The sequence below is a fragment of the Ranitomeya imitator genome, chromosome 7 (genome assembly GCF_032444005.1).
Source record: "Ranitomeya imitator isolate aRanImi1 chromosome 7, aRanImi1.pri, whole genome shotgun sequence".
Lineage (NCBI taxonomy): Eukaryota > Metazoa > Chordata > Amphibia > Anura > Dendrobatidae > Ranitomeya > Ranitomeya imitator.
The window spans coordinates 41,038,807-41,064,403 of NC_091288.1; the positions used below are offsets into that span (position 1 = coordinate 41,038,807).

General features: G+C 46.8%; 1 protein-coding gene across 2 annotated transcripts in view; it reads left to right on the plus strand.

Moving 5' to 3' along the window:
- UBR3 (ubiquitin protein ligase E3 component n-recognin 3) overlaps positions 1-25,597 on the plus strand; it is a 171,625-nt gene that overhangs the window by 84,197 nt on the left and 61,831 nt on the right. For both annotated transcript variants that reach the window (XM_069733106.1, XM_069733107.1), the window contains exons 23-24: positions 11,074-11,537; positions 19,930-20,018. In XM_069733106.1, the coding sequence (XP_069589207.1) occupies positions 11,074-11,537; positions 19,930-20,018 (553 nt within the window). The remainder of the gene's footprint in view (positions 1-11,073; positions 11,538-19,929; positions 20,019-25,597) is intronic.

Sequence of the window (25,597 nt, forward strand, 5' to 3'; positions counted from 1 at the left end):
TAATAATAAACTTTATCTACATAGCGCCAACAAATTCCACGGCGCTCCATAGATTAACAGTTTCAAACACTCAAAGAGTGTTCAAATAACTCAAACGTATACAGTAAACAGAGCTGTTCAACTTGGGAGGGTGCTGTGTCCCCCAATGAAGGCTCCGAGAAACAGATTTTACGGTAAGCAACCAAAAATCCTGTTTTCTCTATCGCCTTTCATTGGGGGACACAGGAACCATGGGACGTCCCAAAGCATTCCCTGGGGTGGGAAAAACATACTTCCATCAGGTCCGAGGACTCACCAATGCCGCCTGCAGGATCCTTCTGCCCAGGCTGGAGTCCGCCGTAGTTCGGCAAAACGTGTGGATGGAAGACCAGGTTGCCGCTTGCAAAGCCGTCAGCGATAACCCCGTGGCGTACCGCACTGGAAGCGCCGACTGCCCGGGTAGAGTGAGCCTTTATCTCAGGAGGCACTCTTGTTCTTGACCCGGTAAGCTTCCAAAATTGCCGTTCTGATAGAGCGAGCAATAGTTGCCTTGGAAGCCGGCAGGCCTCTACACACGCCATCAGGGATGGCGAAAAGAGAATCCATCTTTCGGAAAGCGGCTGTGCTAGCCAGGGAGATCCTCACTGCCCTGACGAGACCCAGCCTGTTCAACGATCACTCCAGAGGATGAGTCGGAGCTGGACAAAAGGAAAGGTATAACGATGTCCTCGTTGAGGTGGAAAGATGAAAACCACCTCGAGAAAGGAAGGAAGGCAGAGGTCTGCGACCACCTTGTCCTGGTTTAAAATCAAGAAAGGAGGTCGGCAAGAAATGGCCGCCAACTCAATAACGCGGCGGATCGAAGAGATGGACCTGGAAAACGCCACCTTCCGAGATAGAACTGACAGGGAAAACTCCTTGAGAGGCTATAAGGGGGAAACCCCTAAGCACAACCAACCCAACCTTTAAATCCCATGAAACCAGAGACCCTGTACGGAGGGACAGCGTGGGCTACTCATTGAAGGGAGGTCTTAACCTGTGGCTGAGAAGATAACGTCTTCTTAAAGGGAAGAAGAGTGCAGGAACCTGGCCCTATAGGGAACTAAGAGCGAAGCCCGAATCCCGTCCTGCCTGAAGGAAAACCAAATGGAAGGCAGGGAAAAAGGACATAGGTGAAAAGCGGTTGGACTCGCATGAACGAAAGTCTTCCAAGTACGATAGTAGAACCTGGAAGACAGCGAAGGCTTCCTAGCCTGGATTGTAGTGTGACTCATCCGGGCTGAAAGGCCGGACGCTCTTATAACTGTGGAGTCCACAGCCACACCGTAAACTGAGCGACCGATAATTCGGGTGGCAGATCAGATCCTGGAGGCCAAAGCGTAGACGCCCACGCGGGAGGGTCGCGAGATCTGGAGACGAACCAAAGGAAACCTTCCTGTTCCTTCGGGACGCAGAGAGGTCCACGTCCGGAGTCCCCCATCGAAGACAAATCTGATGGAAGACCTCCTGATGCAAGGACCATTACCCTGCCGCGAGACCCTAGCGGCTGCGGAAGTCGGTGGCCCAATTGTCCATGCCGGGGATATGCACCGTGGATATCACCAGAACCATTGCCTCTGCCCAGAGGAGGATCTTGGATACCTCGGCCAAGGAGCTCCGAGTCCCCCCTTTATGGTTGACATATGCCACTGCCATGGCATTGTAGACCCCTGAGAATCCTTCCCTAGTGACGAGGGAAGAGAAAGATGGCCCGAAGCTCGAGGACATTGATCAGCGGAAGAGACTCCTGCGCCGACCAACGACCCCAAACAGTCAGATGGCGAAACACAGCGCCCCAGCCAAGCAGGCTGGCGTCCGTCGTCATCACCTGCCAAAGAACTGGAAGGAAGGACATGCCCTGGGAGATGAGAGGTGACGTCAGCCACCAGTTGAGGGACCCTTGACTCGGGAAGAGAGTCGGATAGGACGATCCAGGGACAAGACAGCCCTGTCCCACTGTGACAGAATGGCCTGCTAAAGAGGTCGAGAGTGAAATTGGGCAAAGGGGATTGCTTCGAACGTCACTACCATCCTCCCCAGAGACTTCATGGCCGATCAGAAGAAGGGAAGCCGAGGACCCTAAAGCAAGGGTACATCCCGACGAAGGATGGATCTCTTGTCCTCGGGAAGGAAGACTTTGGTCTGACGAGTGTCGAAGAGCATGCCCCGAAAAACGAGGCGCAGGGAAGCAACAAGACAGGATTTCTTCTTGTTGACAAGCCACCCGAAGCGGACTAGGGTGTAGAGGAGGATGGACAGGCTCTGGTGAGCCTGAGAAAAAGGGGGACGGAGCCTAGAAGAGGATGTTGCCGAGGTACAGAAAAAATAATAAGCCCCTGACCATCAAGATGGCTATCAGCGCCGCCATAGTCTTCGTGCAAACCCTGGAAGCGGTTGTGAGAACGAACGGCAGGGTGAAGAACTGAAAATGGTCCTGGAGCACCACAAAGCACAGGAATCTGTGATGTCCCGGGAAAATCGAGACATGAAGGTAGGCGTCCTGAATTTCTATGGAACACAAAAGTTCTCGAGCCTCCATGGAGGCAATTACTGAACGATGGGAATCCATCCTTATGAGTCTCAGACGAACTCTCCAGTTCAGCAATTTGAGATCCAGAATGGGACGAAACTTGCCTTTTTTTTTTTTCTTTTCTTTTTTTCTTCTTCTTCTTTCAGTACCACAAAAGATTGGAATAGCAACCAGTGAACCGTTCTTTTTCTGGGACGGGAACTATTACTCCGGCTTTGAGGAGAGAAGCGGTGGCTGCGAAGAAACCCGGAACTAGAATCGGGACTCTTGGGTTCGGGATCCGAAGAAACGATCCCTGGGTTGTGAAACGAACTCTATTTTGTATCCCGAGGATACAACTTCCCTGACCCATGCGTCCTCTGCTGAGGGGATCCAGACATCCCTGAAGAAGGGAAAGCCGCCCATCCTGGGAAGTGGGCTGGGGTCTTGCTGTGAGTCATGCCGAGGTGGATCCTCCAGTCCTAGACCTGGAGGATCTACCCTGGGAGTAGCGAGAGCGCCAGGAAGGCGTGGGTCTAAAGGAAACAGTCTTCTACTCTTGACGTGCCTGTGGCCTCTGTTGCTGCGGGGAAAAGGAGTTTGACGCCACGAAGCGACGTAAAGGCCGAAAGGACCGAAATTGCCGTCTAGGAGGAGGGCGACGAGGTGTAGACTTGTGCCCCCCGATAGCGTCCTTAATGATTTGGCCCAACTTCGAACCAAAGCGACGTGAACATTGAAAAAGGCAGGCTGGTAAGGGAGTTTTTGAAGACAAATCCGCCTGTCAGGCCTTGAGCCAAACGGACCGACGGATGGCAACGGCATTGCTGGACACCTGAGCTGCAAAAGACGCGGCATCCAGGGAAGCGGAGACCAAGTATTCACCCGCATGAGAAAACTGGTTGGCAAGCTCCGCCAGCTGTCCAGGAGGGCCCCGTCCAGAATGCTCCGACGGAGTTGTGTGACCTTTGGATATGGATATTGAAACCCAAGTATAAGCAATGGCCGGGCAAAAATAGACGCAGCCGATTCGAAAGCTGAGCTCGCAAAGGATTCTATGACTCTTTAGTTAGAATCTTTCAGAGATGCTCCGCCAGATAGCGGGAGGACCGTGTTGGAGGACAGAGTCCAATAAGCGGTGAGCTCCAGAGGAAAGGGATATAAAAAACGCCAAGGCGCTTTCCTCTCTGAAAGCGGCTGGCCGGATTCTCTTTTTCTCTCGTCAGGACCTTCTCGAATTCAGGGTGAGAAGCGAAGACCTTGGAAAGTGGCGTCGACCGTCTAAATGAAACCGCCTGATCCGCGCGTTCCGTAGAGGGATCTTTGATGCCACGGGTCTGGTTGATTGCTCCAATGAGGCTCTGAACCATATCCCTCATGTTAGCGATTTGGTCAGAATGCAGCTCCAAAACGTCCCTCTGAAGGTGCGTCCGAAAACGCCTCGCCTGACTCGGGGGAGAGGATCGGGAAGAAACTGACCGCTGAAATGGGCCGTGAGGCGAGATGGAACGGGAAGAGGAGTCGCAATGGCGCTCCGGGCTGGACCTCTTTAAGGCCTATCCTGGTAGGCTCAGACGGGGCTACTTGTGACCCGCTGGCTACTGCGGAGGTCTGCAAGGACAATCTATCCAGAACGGACACCGGGGTCTGGGATACCCTGGTGAGATCTGCCACAGATTGAGACAGAGAGGAAGCCCACCCTGGGATAGGGTCCTCACTCTCTCGGGGCAGAGGGGGGGGGAGCCCAGAACGATGTGGGATCGCTGCAGTCCTGACAGGTGGGAGAGGACTGACCTAAGGGGAACCTGCCCTTACAGGAGAGCACAAATGGTGTCTGACTAAAGCAGAGGAAGGGTATTGGTCTGCAGTGCAGACGGAAGATGTCCTGTGGATAGCTTCGGCTGTAGGAGGAGGTCGGCAGGGAAGGCAGGTCCTGTAAGAAATCACCGCTGGGTCCACACGCACTCTGAAGTCCGCAGCACGAACCAAGAAGCGCCGAAAGCAGCCGGCGCTGAAGCTGCACGATTGAGAGTTCAAAGATGGCGCCGGCCGCAGTCTGTGCTGAGGCCAAGAGGAGTGGGCGGGGCTAAGCGCCGGAGAGGAGAGAGGGGAAGACGCGGGAGAAAAAGCCCGCCGGAAAGAGGACGGGGGCGGAGCCATAACGCCGCACTAGGCCCCGACCGAAGCCGGGGCCTAAATTAGCTCCCGGTGGCCGTCGGGAATGGAAGCCGCGGCGTGGAGGCCCCGCAAGGCTAGCCCACCCGACGGAGAGAGCGGGGGCTAGAGGCACTGCGGCGCGGTCTGTGCCTAGGCCAGGGAGTGGCTGGGGCAATGCGCCGGAGAGAAGGGGGAAAACGCGGGAGAAAGACCCGCCGGAAAGAGGATGGGGGCGGGGCCGTAACGCCGCACTAGGAACCGACAGAAGCCGGGGCCTAAATTAGCCCCCGGTGGCCGGCGGAAAAGGTCCAGGCCCCGACCGAAGCCGGGGCCTGGATTAGAGCCTGGTGACCGCTGTGGGGGAGAGACGCCATGGAAACCTTACAAGGCCCCGGTGCTACCGCCGCAATGAACCCCTTCTCTGGTGGACCCATGTGCCGCACAAGGGAAGCTGAAGAGAGATCCAGGGTGAGGTAAGAGCCCTGGACCCCAAACTGTGGGACACAGTGACTTCCCCATAAAACAACCCCTGAGCCCCACTCTTCGATTGCTAGACAGGGGAGAAAATACTTACCCTTGAATGATCTGGGATGGTATGGGGAAAATACTCACCTCAAACCTCCCACGCCGGTACTAACCTGAAGAGGAATGAGACGTCCAGGAGCTGATGGACGTCCTCGTCTCCGCAACAGACAGGCTCTGGTGGGCGAGTGGGTGGGGGACGGAGCCAGGACCGGACTTCTGAGCACACTTGTGTGCTAGGATCTTGGTCCTGGAGAGGGATCTATGAGGATACGGGGTGGCAGTACACGCCGTACTCATAGTCCGCATTGTGGGACTACAGGTGTGACGGTTCACCCTGTATCCCTCCGGAAACCTGAAAAGAAAACGACGCACATTGAGGTAGATAAGGGTCTAATGAAAGACCCGTGTCCACCTCCTACTGACACTAAGCTAAACTGAAGAGTATAATGCCAGTCGGTGGGGTGTACACTGCAGAGGAGCAGCTAACTTTTTTATTTGCATAGTGTCAGCCTCCTAGTGGCAGCAGCATACACCCATGGTTCCTGTGTCCCCCAATGAAAGGCGATAGAGAAATATTGTAATGAAGCATACCCCACAGATTATAATCCTATTGTATGTATCAGGCTTCTAATGCAGTAAGAAGCTAAATGCGCCCGAATTCTGGTATAATTTGCACCCTAAAACTTTTTTTTTTTCATTTTCTGCACCATCTTTATTACATATTATAGACCTTTTTGTTTTTTCAATTTGTGAAAATGGGTGTGGCTAATTAGAAAGGGGACGTGACTTTACTCGCAACGCCGTGCGCCAAAAAATGTGCCCGTATTGCAGCATACATTTTTATGGCACAAGTATTCCCTCTTTTGGTCGGTGTGCACGTAACCTAGACATTCGTAACATTAGACCGCTTTATTAAATGGCAGGAATCTCTGTGATAAATCTGGGGCATCTTAAAGGGATTGTGCAGTACTAGGACAACAACTTTTTTAGCTAAATGTTTGACGCCGATAAAATAAAAACGCTTATCAGCACTGGCGTCCCTGGCCCTGCCTTTTTATTGGCCCCATATGTTAGATCAATATGCATTTGAATCCTTTGTGTCCCTTCACACCCCTATAGTTCCACGATAAATTTCTGACTTTCTGCCGCCACCACTAGAGGGAGCTCAGTACACAAGAATTTATACTGAACCCAAATAATGCAGCGACCGCTGTATAAAACCATATGTAGCTCCCCTAGTGGTGGCTACGATTTTTTTATCCACTTTATAATAGTTTTGTTTTTTTCAATAATAACCTGAATGGGGGCTTTGCAGGACACATTGCAGTTATTAATTATATCTACATAGACAGTAATGTTTGTCATTATCCATTAGCAGAGTTCCAGACGGCCTTCCTTGCAGAGAGAGGTAGATGTGTGATGTTTGCTATGGATGGTGTGAAATGCTTCCAGTGTTTCATACTTGGACTTGCATGCTTGATGATAATCCATTTGTTCTTCTAATGTGAATCAATGTACAAGAGCAGTCATCTTATATTCCCAGCGGATACAGCTTGTCTATAGGTACGTGGCGGGTACACCTTGTCTATAGGTGAATGGCGTTTACAGCTTGTCTATAGGTACGTGGTGGGTACACCTTGTCTATAGGTGAATGGCGTTTACAGCTTGTCTATAGGTACGTGGTGGGTACACCTTGTCTATAGGTGAATGGCGTTTACAGCTTGTCTATAGGTACGTGGTGGGTACACCTTGTCTATAGGTGAATGGCGTTTACAGCTTGCCTATAGGTGCGTGGTTGGTACACCTTGTCTATAGGTGAATGACGGGTACAGCTTGTCTATAGGTACGTGGCGGGTACACCTTGTCTATATGTGCATGGCCGGTACACCTTGTCTATATGTGCATGGCCGGTACACCTTGTCTATAGGTGCATGGCGGGTGCACCTTGTCTGTAGGTCCGTGGCGGGTGCACCTTGTCTGTAGGTACGTGGCGGGTGCACCTTGTCTGTAGGTACATGGCGGGTGCACCTTGTCTGTAGGTACGTGGCGGGTGCACCTTGTCTGTAGGTACGTGGCGGGTGCACCCTGTCTATAGGTACGTGGCGGGTGCACCTTGTCTGTAGGTACGTGGCGGGTGCACCTTGTCTATAGGTACGTGGCGGGTGCACCCTGTCTATAGGTATGTGGCGGGTGCACCTTGTCTGTAGGTACGTGGCGAGTGCACCTTGTCTGTAGGTACGTGGCGGGTGCACCCTGTCTATAGGTATGTCGTGGGTGTACCCTGTCTATAGGTACGTGGCCGGTGCACCCTGTCTATAGGTATGTGGCCGGTGCACCCTGTCTATAGGTACGTGGCGGGTGCACCTTGTCTGTAGGTACGTGGCGGGTGCACCTTGTCTGTAGGTACGTGGCGGGTGCACCCTGTCTATAGGTACGTCGTGGGTGTACCCTGTCTATAGGTACGTGGCCGGTGCACCCTGTCTATAGGTACGTGGCGGGTGCACCTTGTCTGTAGGTACGTGGCGGGTGCACCCTGTCTATAGGTATGTCGTGGGTGTACCCTGTCTATAGGTACGTGGCCGGTGCACCCTGTCTATAGGTATGTGGCCGGTGCACCCTGTCTATAGGTACGTGGCGGGTGCACCTTGTCTGTAGGTACGTGGCGGGTGCACCTTGTCTGTAGGTACGTGGCGGGTGCACCCTGTCTATAGGTACGTCGTGGGTGTACCCTGTCTATAGGTACGTGGCCGGTGCACCCTGTCTATAGGTACGTGGCGGGTGCACCTTGTCTGTAGGTACGTGGCGGGTGCACCTTGTCTGTAGGTACGTGGCGGGTGCACCTTGTCTGTAGGTACGTGGCGGGTGCACCCTGTCTATAGGTACGTCGAGGGTGTACCCTGTCTATAGGTACGTGGCGGGTGCACCCTGTCTATAGGTACGTGGCGGGTGCACCCTGTCTATAGGTACGTGGCGGGTGCACCCTGTCTATAGGTACGTGGCGGGTGCACCCTGTCTATAGGTACGTGGCGGGTGCACCCTGTCTATAGGTACGTGGCGGGTGCACCCTGTCTATAGGTACGTGGCGGGTGCACCCTGTCTATAGGTACGTGGCGGGTGCACCCTGTCTATAGGTACGTGGCGGGTGCACCCTGTCTATAGGTATGTGGCGGGTGCACCCTGTCTATAGGTACGTTGCGGGTGCACCTCGTCTGTAGGTACGTGGCGGGTGCACCCTGTCTATAGGTACGTGGCGGGTGCACCCTGTCTATAGGTACGTGGCGGGTGCACCCTGTCTATAGGTATGTGGCGGGTGCACCCTGTCTATAGGTATGTGGCGGGTGCACCCTGTCTATAGGTACGTGGCGGGTGCACCCTGTCTATAGGTATGTGGCGGGTGCACCCTGTCTATAGGTATGTGGCGGGTGCACCCTGTCTATAGGTATGTGGCGGGTGCACCCTGTCTATAGGTATGTGGCGGGTGCACCCTGTCTATAGGTATGTGGCGGGTGCACCCTGTCTATAGGTATGTGGCGGGTGCACCCTGTCTATAGGTATGTGGCGGGTGCACCCTGTCTATAGGTACGTGGCGGGTGCACCTCGTCTATAGGTACGTTGCGGGTGCACCTCGTCTGTAGGTACATGGCGTTGTTTGCTATCTGATCACATTTATTAGAGCAGTGATCAGATGCGTTTGATACCCGGTGGTCACCAACAATTCGAATTATATTTCCCCGGCTTATGAGTTTCTGAAAGGACTTCTTATATTTTGGTTTCGCACCCTATAAGCGAATCCTATCATATCGCTTCCCGTTCAGTAATCGCCTCTGTGCACTGTCGGGTCAGATTAACCTTGGTTTCTTTACATTTAATTGTAGGAAAAAAGTTTTTACAAAATTTTCTGTCTACCTTGTTTAACACTGACTGCGCATTGTTTGAACTATTTTTCTTTTCTTTTTCTTTTTTTTTTATTTATTTTTTAAAAAAAAAAAAGCAAATTAATTTTGATGAATGGCGTTGGACGGGCCTGCATGTGTGTGGGTTATAAATCACCCCGCTGTCCGGCTCTGTGCATGGCTTTCTATGCAAATAAAGTCTAATCATTGTGTGCCGCGTTTATTTCATTCTGCTTCAGTTAAGCCTAATTGCTAATCTTTTTTTTTTTTTTTTTTTTTTACAATATATTCTGAGCCGTTATTTGTGCCCTTTCTCATACCCTTGTAGCAAAGTGGCAAGAACTTGGGTTTTGAAGAGCAAGAAGGCTAAAATGATCACAAACGAAAGACTTGTAAAATAAAAGATAATGGATTTGACCATGAAGAGAATTTCACCTGAACCGTCCCTGCATAATAATAGCCAGCATCTGTGGATATCTAGAATGTTGCTTTTACATGTTCCACTTTTGTAAAGGCATAAAACTGGGCAAAAATTCAACAATTTTGAAAGTCTCTGGCAAAATGTATTAAAGGGAATCTGTCAGTAGGGTCAACCCTCGTAAGCCGTGGACATGTAGGTCATAGGAAGCTGAATAAAATGATACCTTGATATCTGCGGTCCGATGTCGTACTCCAGAGAAATCCAGGTTTTTTGCTTAATATGTAAATGAGCTGTTAAGATCTATCGGCCGGACATAGATCTCCCCAAGAAAAATGTGGAGAACTCTGGAATAAGACATCATATCACAGACATCAAGGTATCATTTTATTCAGCTTCCTATGGCCTACGTGCCCATATAGTAGACTCCTTAGGAGGGATGATTTTTTTTGCACGATGGGTTGTGGTTTTCAAGGACCGTGGCTACAGGCATCCCCGTGATGTTACCTTGTCATACAGGCACAGAGAGACCAAGCGCACATTGCTGGAACGGCAGCGGAGGTGACTACTAGTGTTGAGCGACCGTGCTGGGATTAGGTGTTATCTGAGCATGCTCTGGTGCTAAGAGTGCCTTCGGTGTGCCCGAATAATATGTTCGAGTCCCCGCGGCTGCATGTCTCGTGGCTGTTCGACAGCCGCCAAACGTGTGGATTGTCTTTGTTAGATCTGACGGCCTGATCCTTCAGGTCGGTACAAATATGTTGGTGTCAACCTGTTGCAAGAGCTCGGGTTTTATTGGCAGCGTTTTGGAAACATACAACATTTTAATAATTCTTTTTGATTTTTATTGCAATTTTTTTTTTTTTAGAGGGAGCTGCTGCGATCGAAAATGAGCACTTCTAGCATTTTCATCTTTTTTTTTTTTTTCATTTTGATTTTCGGCTTATTGGTTAAATATTTTTATAGTTTATGAACTCTAGCGATTATACGGCAATACCAATTATGTTTTTATACATTTTTTTTTAACTATTTGCATTTGGGGGGGATAGGGGGGAGCGATTTGAAACTTATTTACAAGTAGTTTTTTTTTTTTATTATTTAATTATTTTTTAGTGTTCTATTTTACTTTTGTTTCGTCCCCTTAGGGGACTGGAACCTGCTGTTTGCTTGATCGCTTATACAGTATCGTTCCATATTTTAGCATTGCAGTGTATTGTAAAATTGGTCACCTATGATGCCCGGCCACTGTCTGGGCTTCACAGCAGTTTTAACATGGCAGATTACTTCATTCATCATCAGAAGTGACGGACGCCATCTTTAAAGCCTTTTTTAATGCGCCTCTCGTTCTTGACTACTCTCTTGATTTGTATCACTGTCAAGTTAGACAGTTGGCATCCTAGCTTTATGGAGCAGGCTCAACTCCTGAGCCTGCACTGTATAGAGATGGCCTAAGGGGTCGCCGCCAAGGTTCAGTTGGTAGCTTTTTCATGAGGGTCGGTACACAGTAGTGCCGTATTCTTTGATTTCATATGTTTTCTTTCTTCCCACTCCAGAACTCTGGCACTGCTCAAGTTTTCAGTTTGGTGGCTGAACGGCGAAAGAAGTTTCAGGAAATAATAAACCGGAGCAATAGCGAAGCCAATCAGGTTGTGCGTCCTAAAACCTCGGCTTTGAAGTGGACGGCGCCGGGCTCAACGCCTCAGTTAACCACGGTGATCTTAGAGGTGAAAGAAAGCATGCTATCCTTACTGATTAAGCTTCACCAGAAACTGTCTGGGAAGTCGGACTCCTATTGTCCACCCTGGTTGGGTGATCCGGATTGTCTCGCCCAAGCAGATTTATCGAAGTATGCTCATGGGGACGGAGTAACTGCAGTGGAAAGGATTTTATTGAAGGCTGCGAAGAGGAGCTGCTTAAACAAACTTAGTGTTGATGAAATTTGTAGGAAAGCCGCTCCACCCGTCCCACCCAAAAAGTCTAGTCCTGCGGAGAAGAAAACACTGGACAAAGAGGAAAGGTAAGTCTTTTATTTCACTAGCCATCATGTGAGACAGCCTGTTCTCTGCAGTTGTGCTTTAAAGGTTTTTTTCCCCCTATAAAAAGTTCTGAGAAAAAGTTAATATGCAAGTTATTAAAAAGAGAAATTGTGCTTTACTTGCCCTGCTCAGGTCCAACGTCGAGTCTCAGCCTCTCCTGGTGTCTGTTATTGTCTGCAGCATTGACGTCACGTTGGCAGCGCTGCAGACAACTGAGCTTAGCAGCTGCTGGAGTAGACGGCACAAGCTGCCGAGCTCAGTGACTGACTGCAGTGCCATCTATATTCGCTGATTGTCTGCAGCGCTGTCAATGTGACGTCAGCACTGCACACAATTAAAGACTCCCGGACCAGATGACACTTAGTGCTGGATCTGGGCAGGGTAAGTAAAGAGCAAATTTTTTTTTTTTTCTTTAAACTGTTTAGGAAACTTATAGGAAAAAAGTTCTTGGAAAGGTGACAGCTCCTTTAAGGCATTTTTTACCCTTGCTGCATGTCTGGAGGTTATAGCTGATCACCCCCTGGGAATTCAAATGTTACCCTAATGCTATGTTCACACGTTGCGTTTTTGATGCATTTTTTAACGCAGAATTTAAGCTGCTTACAAAAAGCAGGTTTTGCTTAATTTTTGCTGTTTTTTGCTTAGGTTTTGCTGCATTTTTAGTGTGTTTTTATTTCTGCGGTTTTGTCATAGTACATTTGTCTCTTGTGCACGCTGATGAAGTTTACTGCATAAAAAAAATCTGATTCTACTTCATCAGGTTTTGGTACCAAAAACAGCAAAGCCCAATACCTGTGTTTTTTCCTTAGTTTTTGCACTAGACATCATTGCTAATGGGTGAAAAACGCTGAAAGAAGTGACACGCTGCATTTTGAAAACAACAAGCAGCTAGGAAAAATAAACATTGTGTGCATGAGCGTTATTAAATCTCATTGACTTTGCTGGTACTGTGAAACACAGCTAAAAATGAGCCTGCAAAAGTGAGCATAAAAAAACCTGCTGCAAAAACGCAACGTGTGAACATAGCCTTAAAGTTCAGCTTAAAATTCAAATCTGAGTGCGAGAGGTGGATTTTGCCACAGAAAAGACCATGCTGAGGATTTACAGATTATTTTTCTGCTGCACAAATGTCTAATCCTGCTCAGGCTCTATGTATTTGCACAATTAGCTCATCTTAAAGGGAACCTGTCACCCCCCAGGCGTTTGTAACTAAAAGAGCCACCTTGTGCTGCACTAATGCCGCATTCTGACAAGGTGGCTCTTTTAGTTCTTGTTCCTGGCACTGCTGAAAGAATCGTTTAGCAAATTTGTTCCTCATACCTCGAAATCGTCCGGGGGGCAGGTCTTTCCTCCCTAATCCAGACGCCTCACAGCCGTCACTCATGGCCTCTGGGCGCTGCCTCCTCTTCCATCAGTAGCGTTCCCGGTGCCTGCGCTGTAAGTTTTTTGGGGGGCATGCGCAGTTGCGTTGCCCTTCGAACTTACAGCGCAGGCGCCGGGGAACGCTAATGAAGGAAGAGGAGGCGGCGCCCAGAGTAACATGAATAACGTTTCTTACCATGACTTGTACCCTGCAGCCCTACTTCAGGCTCGGTCTCTAAGCTAGTGGTTGTAGACTAGCTGCTCTGATGCCTTCCATAGACAGTACACAGACACGAGTGATTCCTGCTCTTGCATGGGGACCATCATACACCTGTACTAAGCAAGGTAGCTGTGACTCCAGCATTGTGGTGAGAAAAATCGCTTGAAAACAGCAGAATGTGTCTGGACCTGTCATCCTGACTTCTCCCCTGTCATTAGTCAGCTGTAGTCTGACACCTAGCAGTCTGTCTTGTGTTTGAGTAAAATCCATTTTAGAAGTTTTTAAAAGTAGATGATGAGTTCAGGGGGGGGAAGAAGTGGACTCATAAGTGGAGAAAGAAAGCAGAGGGAGAAAAGGAAGTGTTTCATAAGTGGAGAAAGAAGGCAGAGGGAGAAAAGGAAGTGTTTCATAAGTGAAGAAACTTATTTCTCTAATAAGATACCGGTGTATCAATTTTTTTTATATTTTGCTTGTACAATTGACTTATGCAAAGTTTGTTGTAAAACCGTTTCCTTGGTTAATCTTTGTGTCGTATTAGGAGACAGCTAGGGAACCTGCTTATGGGCAGTGTGTAGATTCGGTGTATAGGTTTTCGCCTAGATAAATCAATCTTGCCTGTGTTTTTACTTTTTTTTTTTTAAAGTGGAGAGAAAAACAAACCTCAGGGTGCAGTCCCCACTCGCTACCACTGTTTGCAGGGTTGTGTATAACCTCTACCCCTCCTCACTGATGCCGGTTACTCCGGTGAGTGGAGGAAATGCCCGGAGCCACTGCCAACAACTGTCAGGAGCAGCAGCACAGTCTGTCATTTACAGGCGCTGCACAGACTTTACAGCAACAACATGGGAGGAAATACTTCATGAAAACCTTTTGAAAAGATGCTTAATTTAGCATTTAGGAAGTAAACAGAAGGTATAAAAACTCAATGTCTCGCAGTATGCGTATTTACAATAGTGTTTGGTGGAGGTTGCATCTGACATTTCATATGGAACAGATGCAGTTTTTGGATGGCGGCAGCAGAAGGTTTATTTAGCACATTTGCGCCATATTTTCCAGTACTGCTTTCACCTTCTGCTGTCGGTTCAGCCACCACCATCACATCGCAGACCTGTTGTTTGCCAGGTCCACGACACATTCACAAATCGCCGTAGTTGTTGACAGCCCGGAATGAAGATGAATCTAATTTGCCGCCGTCGTGCGGCTCCCTCAACGCCACCTTCATTTATTTCCCCCCTTGATTTCAAGTCTCGTTTTCTAGTAGTGAAGATGGAACAGCCAATAAGGGCCCCCATGATGACTCCAACCTGCAGACCAAGACAAAAGGTGGCATTACACAAATGACGCGCTGTCGCCATAGAAACAAAGATCCGGCACTCGAGGAAAGGCTGCGAAGCTTCCCAATTTTTTATTTATTTTTTTTTTCAGCCTCAGCGTCTCATCCCCGTGAGCCATCACGGAAAATTACTGAGCTGCACTGAATCTGTCACAGTTGGTTTATGTCCTCTTATTAGGGATCTCTATTTACAGTCAGACCCGGTTAACTTGAAGCGGAACTTGGATGGCGAAATGCATGAATATAAAGTGCCGATGCCACACAAGGACATGGCGGCAGCAGAGCACAACACATATTACATACTTACGTAGATTATAGGATTTCCAAAGGGAATGCCGGTGTTGGGGACTTTCTTCCACCCTGTTCTCCAAGATCCTTCCATTAAAATTACTATGATGGCCTCATTTATCGTAAGATGATCTCACGAGAATCTGCCTTCAGGTTGGAATCACACATTGGTTTGCCGTGAACCAAGTATGAACACGATGCACGTTTATTTTGGAGCAGTTGTCCCTCAGCCGGTGTGTTTGTTACGGACCACGACACATGGATGTATGACCGTACTCTAAGGCCCATAGATTCTGGAGTGCCGATTGTGTCGTTGCTGAAAAGTTTTTGTAAATGGTTTCTTTTTGTAGAAACAGCGCCTCTGATGATCAAAGGGATGTCTTGACTTATCCTTCAGGAGAGGTCATCATGTCAAATGGATGTCCTGACTTACCCTTAAGGAGAGGCCATCATGTCAAAGGGATGTCCTGACTTATCCTTCATGAGAGACCATCATGTCAAAGGGATGTCCTGACTTATCCTTCAGGAGAGGCCATCATGTCAAAGGGATGTCCTGACTTATCCTTCAGGAGAGGTCATCATGTCAAAGGGATGTCCTGACTTACCCTTAAGGAGAGGCCATCATGTCAAAGGGATGTCCTGACTTATCCTTCAGGAGAGGTCATCATGTCAAAGGGATGTCCTGACTTACCCTTAAGGAGAGGCCATCATGTCAAAGGGATGTCCTGACTTATCCTTCAGGAGACATCATCATGTCAAATGGATGTCCTGACTTACCCTTAAGGAGAGGCCATCATGTCAAAGGGATGTCCTGACTTATCCTTCAGGAGACATCATCATGTCAAATGGATGTCCTGACTTCTCCTTCAGGAGAGGCCATCATGTCAAAGGGATGTCCTGGCTTATCCTTCAGGAGAGGTCATCATGTCAAATGGATGTCCTGACTTACCCTTAAGGAGAGGCCATCATGTCAAAGGGATGTCCTGACTTATCCTTCAGGAGAGGCCATCATGTCAAATGGATGTCCTGACTTACCCTTAAGGAGAGGCCATCATGTCAAAGGGATGTCCTGACTTATCCTTCAGGAGAGGTAATCATGCCAAAGGGATGTCCTGACTTCTCCTTCAGGAGAGGCCATCATGTCAAAGGGATGTCCTGGCTTATCCTTCAGGAGAGGTCATCATGTTAAAGGGATGTCCTGACTTCTCCTTCAGGAGAGGCAATCATGTTAAAAGGGATGTCCTGACTTATCCTTCAGGAGAGGCCATCATGTCAAAGGGATGTCCTGACAAGGCCATCATGTCAAAGGGATGTCCTGACTTCTCCTTCAGGAGAGGCCATCATGCAAAAGGGATGTCCTGACTTATCCCTTTAACATGATGACCTGTCCCGAAGGAGAAGTCAGGACATCCCCTTGACACTATGATCTTTCCTGAAGGATAAGTCAGGACATCCCTTTGACATGATGACCTCTCCTGAAGGATAAGTCAGGACATCCACTTGACATGATGACCTTTCCTGAAGGGTGTCCTGACTGATCCTTCAGGAAAGATCATAGTGTCAAGGGGATGTCCTGACTTCTCCTTCGGGACAGGTCATCAGATCAGTGGGAGTCCAGCAAACGGCACCCACGCTGGTCGACGGTTCTTAACTCCATTGGTGGCTGATAGTAGACATTGAAAGGAGCTAGAACAGCTCAGTCTTGTACCTGTAGTGGCCACCACCGGGAATACAGTGTGCATAGGCAGAAAGCTGCACGTCAGTGGTGTGGGCGGGATTAATCAGAGCTCATGAATATGCAGTGCTAAATTGCTACAGTGATAATCTCCTGCTGATAAATCCGGGATTTTATCAAATCTACAGCAAACGGCCCAATAAAGGGACACACCGCTGAAATGCTGCTCTCAGATTAGGTAGCAAAAGCCTGGTGAAAGACCCTGTTTGAAAATGAGCTGAACTCCAGTACCCTGCAGCGGCCACTACACTGTACATTGTTTACATTTGGCCACCGCCAACAGCTGATTGGTGGGAACTGATATATTTATGCAGCGTTATCAGACAAAAAACTTGACCTCCAGAAATCTGTTATACTACCTTACGGTGTTTTGGAGACAGGGCTCTATTAAAGGGATGGTCTCATCGCAGACAACATTGATTGATATAGGAACTAGCAAAGGTGATCAGCTGATTGCTAAAGGGTTCCAGCCTCCGAGACCCCTGACCAATAAAATGGGTTCCAGCCTCCGAGACCCCTGACCAATACATTGGGTTCCAGCCTCCGAGACCCCTGACCAATAAAATGGGTTCTAGCCTCCGAGACCCCTGACCAATACATTGGGTTCCAGCCTCCGAGACCCCTGACCAATAAAATGGGTTCCAGCCTCCGAGACCCCTGACCAATACATTGGGTTCCAGCCTCCGAGACCCCTGACCAATAAAATGGGTTCCAGCCTCCGAGACCCCTGACCACTAGCTGTTTTTGCCAGGGTAAATTTTTCCCCATAACTGTTCTTATTGTTTTGTTTTCTGTGCAGTGCAGTATTACCAGGTGTCTAGTCAGATATATGGATGTCCATATATTATATGAATGGCCTACATCCAAAATTTGCAGCTTGTGAGAGACTACCTAATCTGGCTAATAGATGAGTGCCCGCTCCCCTCTGCCGCCATACACCCTAATACGGCATAGTTCCCAATAATTTTAGTATACCCTTCTATTGCCCAGAAACAAATAATTCCCTTAGAACTTAATGGTTCCTCTTTTATTCCTCCTAGAGATTTATGGGAAGGAAAAATGATATGGTCTGCACTGATTGGACAATGTTAAAATGCAAAGGAACACACACCCTACTGGTAACACCCATTTGTCAATTTATTCATAAATGTCTAGGAGGAACTGCACAGCACAGTCTGTGATCCAGAATTGCAAATGGTGAATACAGATGTTCTCTGTAATAGACCGGTCCGCAGAGCAGACTCCTTCTTTAATGCGTCGGTTTATTATGCTGTTAATTTATATGGCGGCATTTTGGTATTTCTATTATTAATGTTGTTGCTGTTTGCAAGTAATCTCACTCAACATAAAACGTTTTATATTTGCAATATCCCTTCTGATTACGGTGTAATTTACAGCCGATCATACACTGTGCATGTAATTACTATACCGTACTCTTATATTGTGGAATAAATGTACTTTATGCTGCATTGATCTTTGCTTTTACGATTGCAAATCTATCATTGTTCGGTAGGAGCTTCAGATGGATTATATTAGTGGATCTGATAGCATTGGCTTTATAGCACGATTTTGATTATTTTAAAGGTGTTTTCTTCCCCAGCTGCAGATTTAGTAAAAAAAAGAATCTGTGCTTTACTCATCCTCCCCAAGTCCGGCACTCAGTCTACCATCTCTATGGCTGTCTTTACTTGTCCAGAGTGCTGGCGTCACATGGACAGGGCTGTAGCCAGTCGGCGAGCTCAGTTTTTAACACCAACTCTACCAGGGCTGTGGAGTCGGTAAGCCAAACATCCGACCCCGACTCCTCAATTTCCATGACTCAGACTCCACCAAAATGGACTCCAACTCCATAGCCCTAAACTCTACCAGAGCCACTGAACTCACTGATTGGCTGCAGTGTGGTTGACGTGATGTCAGCACTGCGGGCTATAACAGACATCCTGGGCAGCGGTGGAGATGACATACTGGACCTGGGGAGGATGAGTAAGGCAGTTAGTTTTTTTTTTTAACTCCTTTTAACATTAATGTAGTTGGAGTAGAAGAATTTATTATATGTTTATGCACCAGTCGGTATAGTGGGAAGAGTACCTGGGTGTAATTATTTGTCATTCAGCTTTTTTTTAAGGGACTATGTTGCCCCAAAGCTATTTATTTCCAGATTTAAAATGAATGTCAAAAATATAAAGCCACACTGGACCATGAAAACAGGCATGTGAATGCGGCCTGTATCTCTTGGTGTAAAAATTACTACATCTCTGTATTTCCCTTAAATTAACAGATCAGAAACATCATTTTTTATAGAAATTTGAGCTGCTCCTCCTCTTTTATTTCTCATGTATAAATAAATTGATTTAGAAAAATGGATTTGTTCAAAATGGTGAGGTTTCTTAGATACGTCTATAATTTTATTAGCACATGTACAAAAGACAGGAATAAAAACTTGAATAGGAAAAATATATACAAGGTATAGTCACAATAGACATAAATACCCTAAACTCCTGCTCACATATTAATAGATACCATGATCCCAACAACAGAATACCAAAACACGATCAATAAAAAATGGATGGTGAAGCCCAATTATCAGTATAGTAGTAGGTAAGGATCATGATACTAACAGTAGAAAAACCACAAATACCCGATTAATAAGAATTCAAAGTCTGAGATTTCCAAATAAAGTGCATGAGCATAAAAATTGTATGTGCCAACACGCAGTTTATACAGAATAGTGGCAGTGCACTCCAAATGCAGATAATGCAAGCTCACAATGTGGACTAGTGCCAGTGCACTCCAAATGCAGATGAAGCAAACTCACAGAGACCAATGAAAAAGTAGTTATGTGCATATATCTTGGGGTAGATTGAGTACACCACACACGTATCCCCACCTCCAGTGTCTTGGTCACCCCTGATATGGAAATGCTTACGATTGATCCAGTATGTAGACGTTTCTTTTGTTGGAGTGTTTCTCCTAGTGATACATGCTGGATGTTCTGTGTGAATCTAATGTGCTGCGGTCTTCACCTTATTTCCTGTATCCTCACAGTTCCGAATACTATACCCTTGCTCTCCATCTGCTTTCCTCTCTTCTATAGCCTTTTTATTTCTCTGCTCTCCATAAAGCAATAAATGCTTTCTCCCCTCTACGCTGCAGATGTTTTGTGCAACGCCCCCCTGCTGCTGTTCCTAACACTAAAAGAAGGAAGGAGGAGAGCAGAACGAGTCAGAACGGAGTAGGGACTTTGGATTTGTAACATTTTTTTAAAAAATTTTTGCGCAGAGCCCTGAGCTAGACAAAGACCTAGGAAATGCGGCAGAAAAATGGTAGAAAAATTGTAATAAAGAGTTAGAAAGTTGCTTTTAGGAAAGCAAACGAACAATAAAAACCAGTCATTTGCCTAGATTTCTACGCCTAAATTTTGCTTTTGTACCGCAGACGTCAGAAGGCTCGGGAGAGGCAGCAGAAGTTACTGGCCGAATTTGCTTCGAGACAGAAAAGCTTTATGGAAACCGCAATGGATGTTGGTAAGATTTATGACCGGTTGGTCTTGGCATGTGACGTCTTTCCCTGCGCAGCGCAGTCTTGCGTTCATCATTACTTTTCACCTTAAGCCAGATATGTTTTGCAGTTTATACTCGTAAATTGTGAGATTAATTTGTCCGATTTAATTGCTGCAACAGCTTTTGTCCCTTCCAGCCGAGTCAATTCATCACATTATGGCAGCGTGTCACACTGTGCAGACAGCATAGAGATGTGCATTATGCCCAGGCCACGTTACTAGTATGGGCGGACGTGAATCGCAGGATCGTTGTTCCATAAATGTAATAATACCAAAGAAAACTGCTTAATTTGCAAACCTCGCGCCCCTCCTGGTAAATTCCGAAGCATCGTTTTGGATCCATCCTAAACCCAAAGCTGTTTCTCTGCAGGACCACGCTCCGTTATTCAGCAAACTTACTGCCGGGAATGAGCTTCATATTTTTTTTTTTTTTTACACAAAATTCTGAACACTTGTCATTTATTGAAACCGTTTAGGAAAATAAATTAGATTTTGCCGGTCTTTTGAGAATCGTCTTGCTGGGCACCGGTAAGATATATTAGTCTGCTAATAGCTACTCCGATGCTAGGGGAATTTTCTTGACATAAAATGTTTTGCAAAGGAAAATGGAGCCTTGGGGCATATCGGGGAACAGTTTTACTTAGCACGGCGCAACCCCGTCAAACAAGCCGTGCGACCTCAACTACACGGAGGCACCATGGAGAATGGAGATCATCAACTAAAAGGGAAAAAAACGATTATCTGCGCAGCGGGGCGCCCCCTTCGCTTTTAATATAAGACCAATTTATTGCAGATTGTGTTTTATGGCTTTGGTTGTTTCGCAGATTTGGAATATTTTAGTTTTAGATTTTAGAATGTTCAGTGATTTGTCGTACAATGAATATTTGCTAGATTTGGTTAAATGGTGGGTTTTATTTCCAGAATACACCTGTCCCATCTCGGCTGCAATTTCTTTTTAAAGAAACTATCTATCTTTCCTTTACTCACCCTTCCTGAGTCCAGCGCTGAATCCCTGCCGCTGCTCCTGTTATCTGATGCAACCTGCAGCACTGATGTCACAGCAACAGCGCTGCAGACAATCAGTGACTTCAGAGCTGCAGACAATAACAGACATTGGGAGCAGCGGCAAAGGCTCAATGAGTTAAGGTACCGTCACACATAACGATATTGTTAACGATATCGTTGCTTTTTGTGACGTAGCAACGATATCGTTAACGAAATCGTTATGTGTGACAGCGACCAACGATCAGGCCCCTGCTGGGAGATCGTTGGTCGCTGGGGAAAGTCCAGCACTTTATTTTGTCGCTGGATCTCCCGCTGACACTGGTAACCAGGGTAAACATCGGGTTACTTAGCGCAGGGCCGCGCTTAGTAACCCGATGTTTACCCTGGTTACCGTTGTAAATGTAAAAAAACAAACACTACATACTTACATTCCCGGTGTCTGGTCATGTCCCTCGCCGTCAGCTTCCCGCACTGACTGGTGAGCGCCGGCCAGCCGTAAAGCAGAGCACAGCGGTGACGTCACCGCTGTACTTTACGGCCGGCGCTCAGTCAGTGCGTAAAGCTGAAGGCGAGGGACATGACCAGACACCGGGAATGTAAGTATGTAAGTATGTAGTGTTTGTTTTTTTTACATTTACAACGATAACCAGGGTAAACATCGGGTTACTAAGCGCAGCCCTGCGCTTAGTAACCCGATGTTTACCCTGGTTACCCGGGGACTTCGGGATCGTTGGTCGCTGGAGAACTGTCTGTGTGACAGCTCTCCAGCGACCAAACAGCGACGCTGCAGCGATCGACATCGTTGTCGGTATCGCTGCAGCGTCACTTAGTGTGACGGTACCTTTAAGGTAACTCGGTTATGGACAAAGGTTTTTTTAGATCGGAAAAACCCGCTGATACAGAATGACATTGAGTATCAGTATTTAACCCACTTTGTAAAACTTTATACGCGTGACAAGAAAAAAAATCAATTTAATGTTGATCTTCACTGGAAGAATAAAAAGGAAAAATGGCATTAAATTTGTGTTAAGCTCATATGTGAATACTTTTCTGCCCAATGATGACATAAGTATTCTAGGAGTTGATACCTTTATTGGCTAACCAGAAAATGTTTGCAAGCTTTCAGAGCACAGTGGCTTCTTCTTCAGGCAAGATCTTGCCTGAAGAAGGAGCCACTGTGCTCAGAAAGCTTGCAAACATATTATTTTCTGGTTAGCCAATATAGGTATCACTCCTAGAATACTTCTGTCATCATTGGGCAGAAAAGTATTCACATTGATTTTTCTGGCTAACACAGTACCACAATACAATTTGTTATTGTACATCATGTTAAGCTCATAGACAGTTATACTGTATGATAAACTCATCTACTCATCTCAAAGACGAGACCTGCAGCTGAATGGTTGACGATTTGTTAATGAAGTGGTAACGGGGATGAGGCTACATTCACACATTGTTAGGACCACTCCTACATTGGTCTTCAAATCCGCCCGTACTCGGATACCAGACACACTCGCCTTCCCTAATACATGTGCACGCCTGCTGTGCTTGTGTATTCAATATATGGAGTGGAGAACGAGACCTCTGGTGACTACCTATATCTCAGGGAAATCAAAGGAACTGGTGATGTGCTCATCTATACGAGGCCCTTTTAAAAAGCTTCCATTTTCAGTCTGTTTGCTAACCTGCATGCTGGATGAGGGGCAGAGAGAGCAGAGCCATCTGTGGTCTTGGAGTTCTGCCAGAGGTGAATTGCGTTATATGACTTAATACAACTTCCTCCACTATTAAAAGATCCCTCCTAAGGTTCCATTTAGTGATGATGGAGCGTACTCTGATAAGGTGTTATCTGAGCATGCTCAGGTGCTAACAGAGTGCTTGAAAAATATGTCTGAGTCCTCACGGCTGCATGTTTCGTGGCTGTTTGACAGCCTCAGCACATGCAGAGATTGCCGAACAAACAGGAAATCCCCCCATAGAATTCCACCTCGGAGTGACGCCAGTAGACTCTTTACAGCTTGTTTGCGCAAGATTGCTGATAGAGATAAATAACAAAAGACTGACCGTCACATCCAAACATAAATAGATCTGAACAGGTGCTTACCTAGAGTCGCCAACTCGTATGCATTCAAACAAAAAGCAGCGCTCTGTAACGCTAAAACATGAAAATTGAATTGCATTACTGGACTAGAAATATGAAAAATTGACAATGCTCAGTGCCTAAATTGGCCAATTCTTATGTACCCGGCAGCCACGATAAGGCGATTCTTGTTGCCAGGACCTAATGCCAATACTCTCTTAGACTGAGGTGTAAATCTCTATGGGAAGCTAATGTGAATCCTCCCTTAGACTAAAGTCTATATAGGATTGGCATTAGGTCCTGGCAACGAGAATCGCCTTATCGTGGCTGCCGGGTACACATGAATTGGCGTGACCATGGTGCTGGTTTGCACTGTCAGTCTTCAGGAGTGCACCATCTCCAGCAAAGTAGCATGCCAGAGACAGAGAGCGGTGCACTCCTGAAGGTGTAACTTGAGAAAACACTTTTAAGGCAGAATTCAGATGGGCGTATTAAAAAAAAAAAAATACACAGGACAATTGTTTGCTGATTGGTGCAGGAACTTTTATTACATACACCACTCTGGTCTGCAAAACTGACTTTAAGTGCAGGCACAGATTTTTTTTTTTTCCCCTAAAAAATGTCTGTGTGCATTAAGCACATTGCCTACAATTAGCATCTTTCCTGTCCATCTGAGGTCCCAAAAAAAGCTTGCCTAAAAAAGCCCTAATTAAGAGATGCCTAGCTCGTAATCCCGGCCAGCTCCAGAGCAGGAATTACTGCCTAGACAGCAGAGGTGGTCGGTCTCCTAGATAACGAGATGTAAACAAGTGTTAATATCTCGAGGACGCCTGCAAATTTAATAAGTAATAAATTACCGAAGGGCTCATCATTATTTATTTTACAAGCTCTATCCGACAATATCAGTCTGTGAAAATGGAAATAACCCTTGAAGTGGATCAGCGCTCTATTTTGTTTTCCCTGACCATGGCTTCCATAGAGTGATCCTTTGTATTTTATCACTTAGGAAGGATAAATTAAAAAGGAAAAAAAAATCCTACTAAAAATAAAATGTTTCCATCCACCTTTTTTGTTCCAGGATATGCAGATCGTGCACATAGAAAGCGACTCGGCCGCAGCGTTGCTTATTGTCGGCCCCGGTGTGATTTCTTCCACTTGCTGTTCTGTATTCATTGGTTTTTCCGAGGAATCTCTGCCAAGCTGGAAAGTTATATTTATATTATAAGTAGAAGTGGGTGAAAAATTGCTCGCCACATGAGAGATTGCTGAATGGGCCTGGAAATAACCCAAGATTCCTCTAAACACGGAGAAACTCTGATCCTTTATATGGAGGGTTAGAGCCGTTATCAGCAGATAATGTAGTGCGCGGAAATCTGCGTCATCGAGCAGTCACCCCGGCGTGACAACACATTATTTCTCTCTCACTTGTTACAATCGCAGGATTTTTTCCCCCCTTCATTGTGACAGCATAACCATACGCTTCACATTATAACCGCTGAGGTCAATAATGCGCGGTGCTCAGAGCCGCCACCTATTGTTTTTGTCGGCCGCCAGCTCTGTATAGATCGGAAATAAACTGTGTGTTGTATTATTAACTGATCTGTCACTACTAAAGGAGCCAGCAAATTTGTAAATGTGGCTCTGCCCTTTTATAAAGGAAATAAAATAAAAAATACATGTGATTTATGGCGAATAGGGGTGAGCGGACCTGTGGAAATTTGGGTTCTGCCACCTGACCTGAACTTAAGTCCAAAGGTCCGGGTACCAGAAGTGTAGCAGAACTGTACCCGAACTTTAACCGGAATTTGAACCCCTATGAAAACAAAGGAGACCCAATCTGGGGAAAAAACTCACTTGTTCGCTCCCGCACCCTCTCGCTCATTCTCAGGTTCCCTCATCTCTAATGGCGATTTTTATAAATTCATTTAGACCGGCCAACCGCTGCCATTACACAACCACCCATTGCACTTTTGTGCATCATGTTCTCGGCAGCACAGGACAATGAAATTTGTTTTCAAGCAACCTTTAAAAATCATTTTGCCCAACGAATTGAACGTTTTTGCTGCTTCATCAGTGGTCGGACAGTGTCAGTGGACACCAAGTCCTTCTCTGATTCTTCAGAATATCATTGTGGGGTTATGTTCACACAAGCCTTCAATGTTTTTCTTGCAAACTTGAAAGTGGTTGTCAGAGCAAATTATATTGATGGCCTATCTTTGCTGCACTCCTGTTAGATATTGGCAGGTGGTGTGTGTCTATACACCTGTTTTTCTCCACTATCCTAAGATCATCAGTGTCAGATAAATTGGGGTTTTGCACCAGACACCCCCACCAATTTGCAGTTGGATGGAAACCGTGAATGGATCTGGAGCAGCACAGACCCACACACTCCCCAGGACAGAAACTCAACTTTTATTTCTTTTTAATAGCTGGGCTACAGTTCTCAGATGGGGCATGTC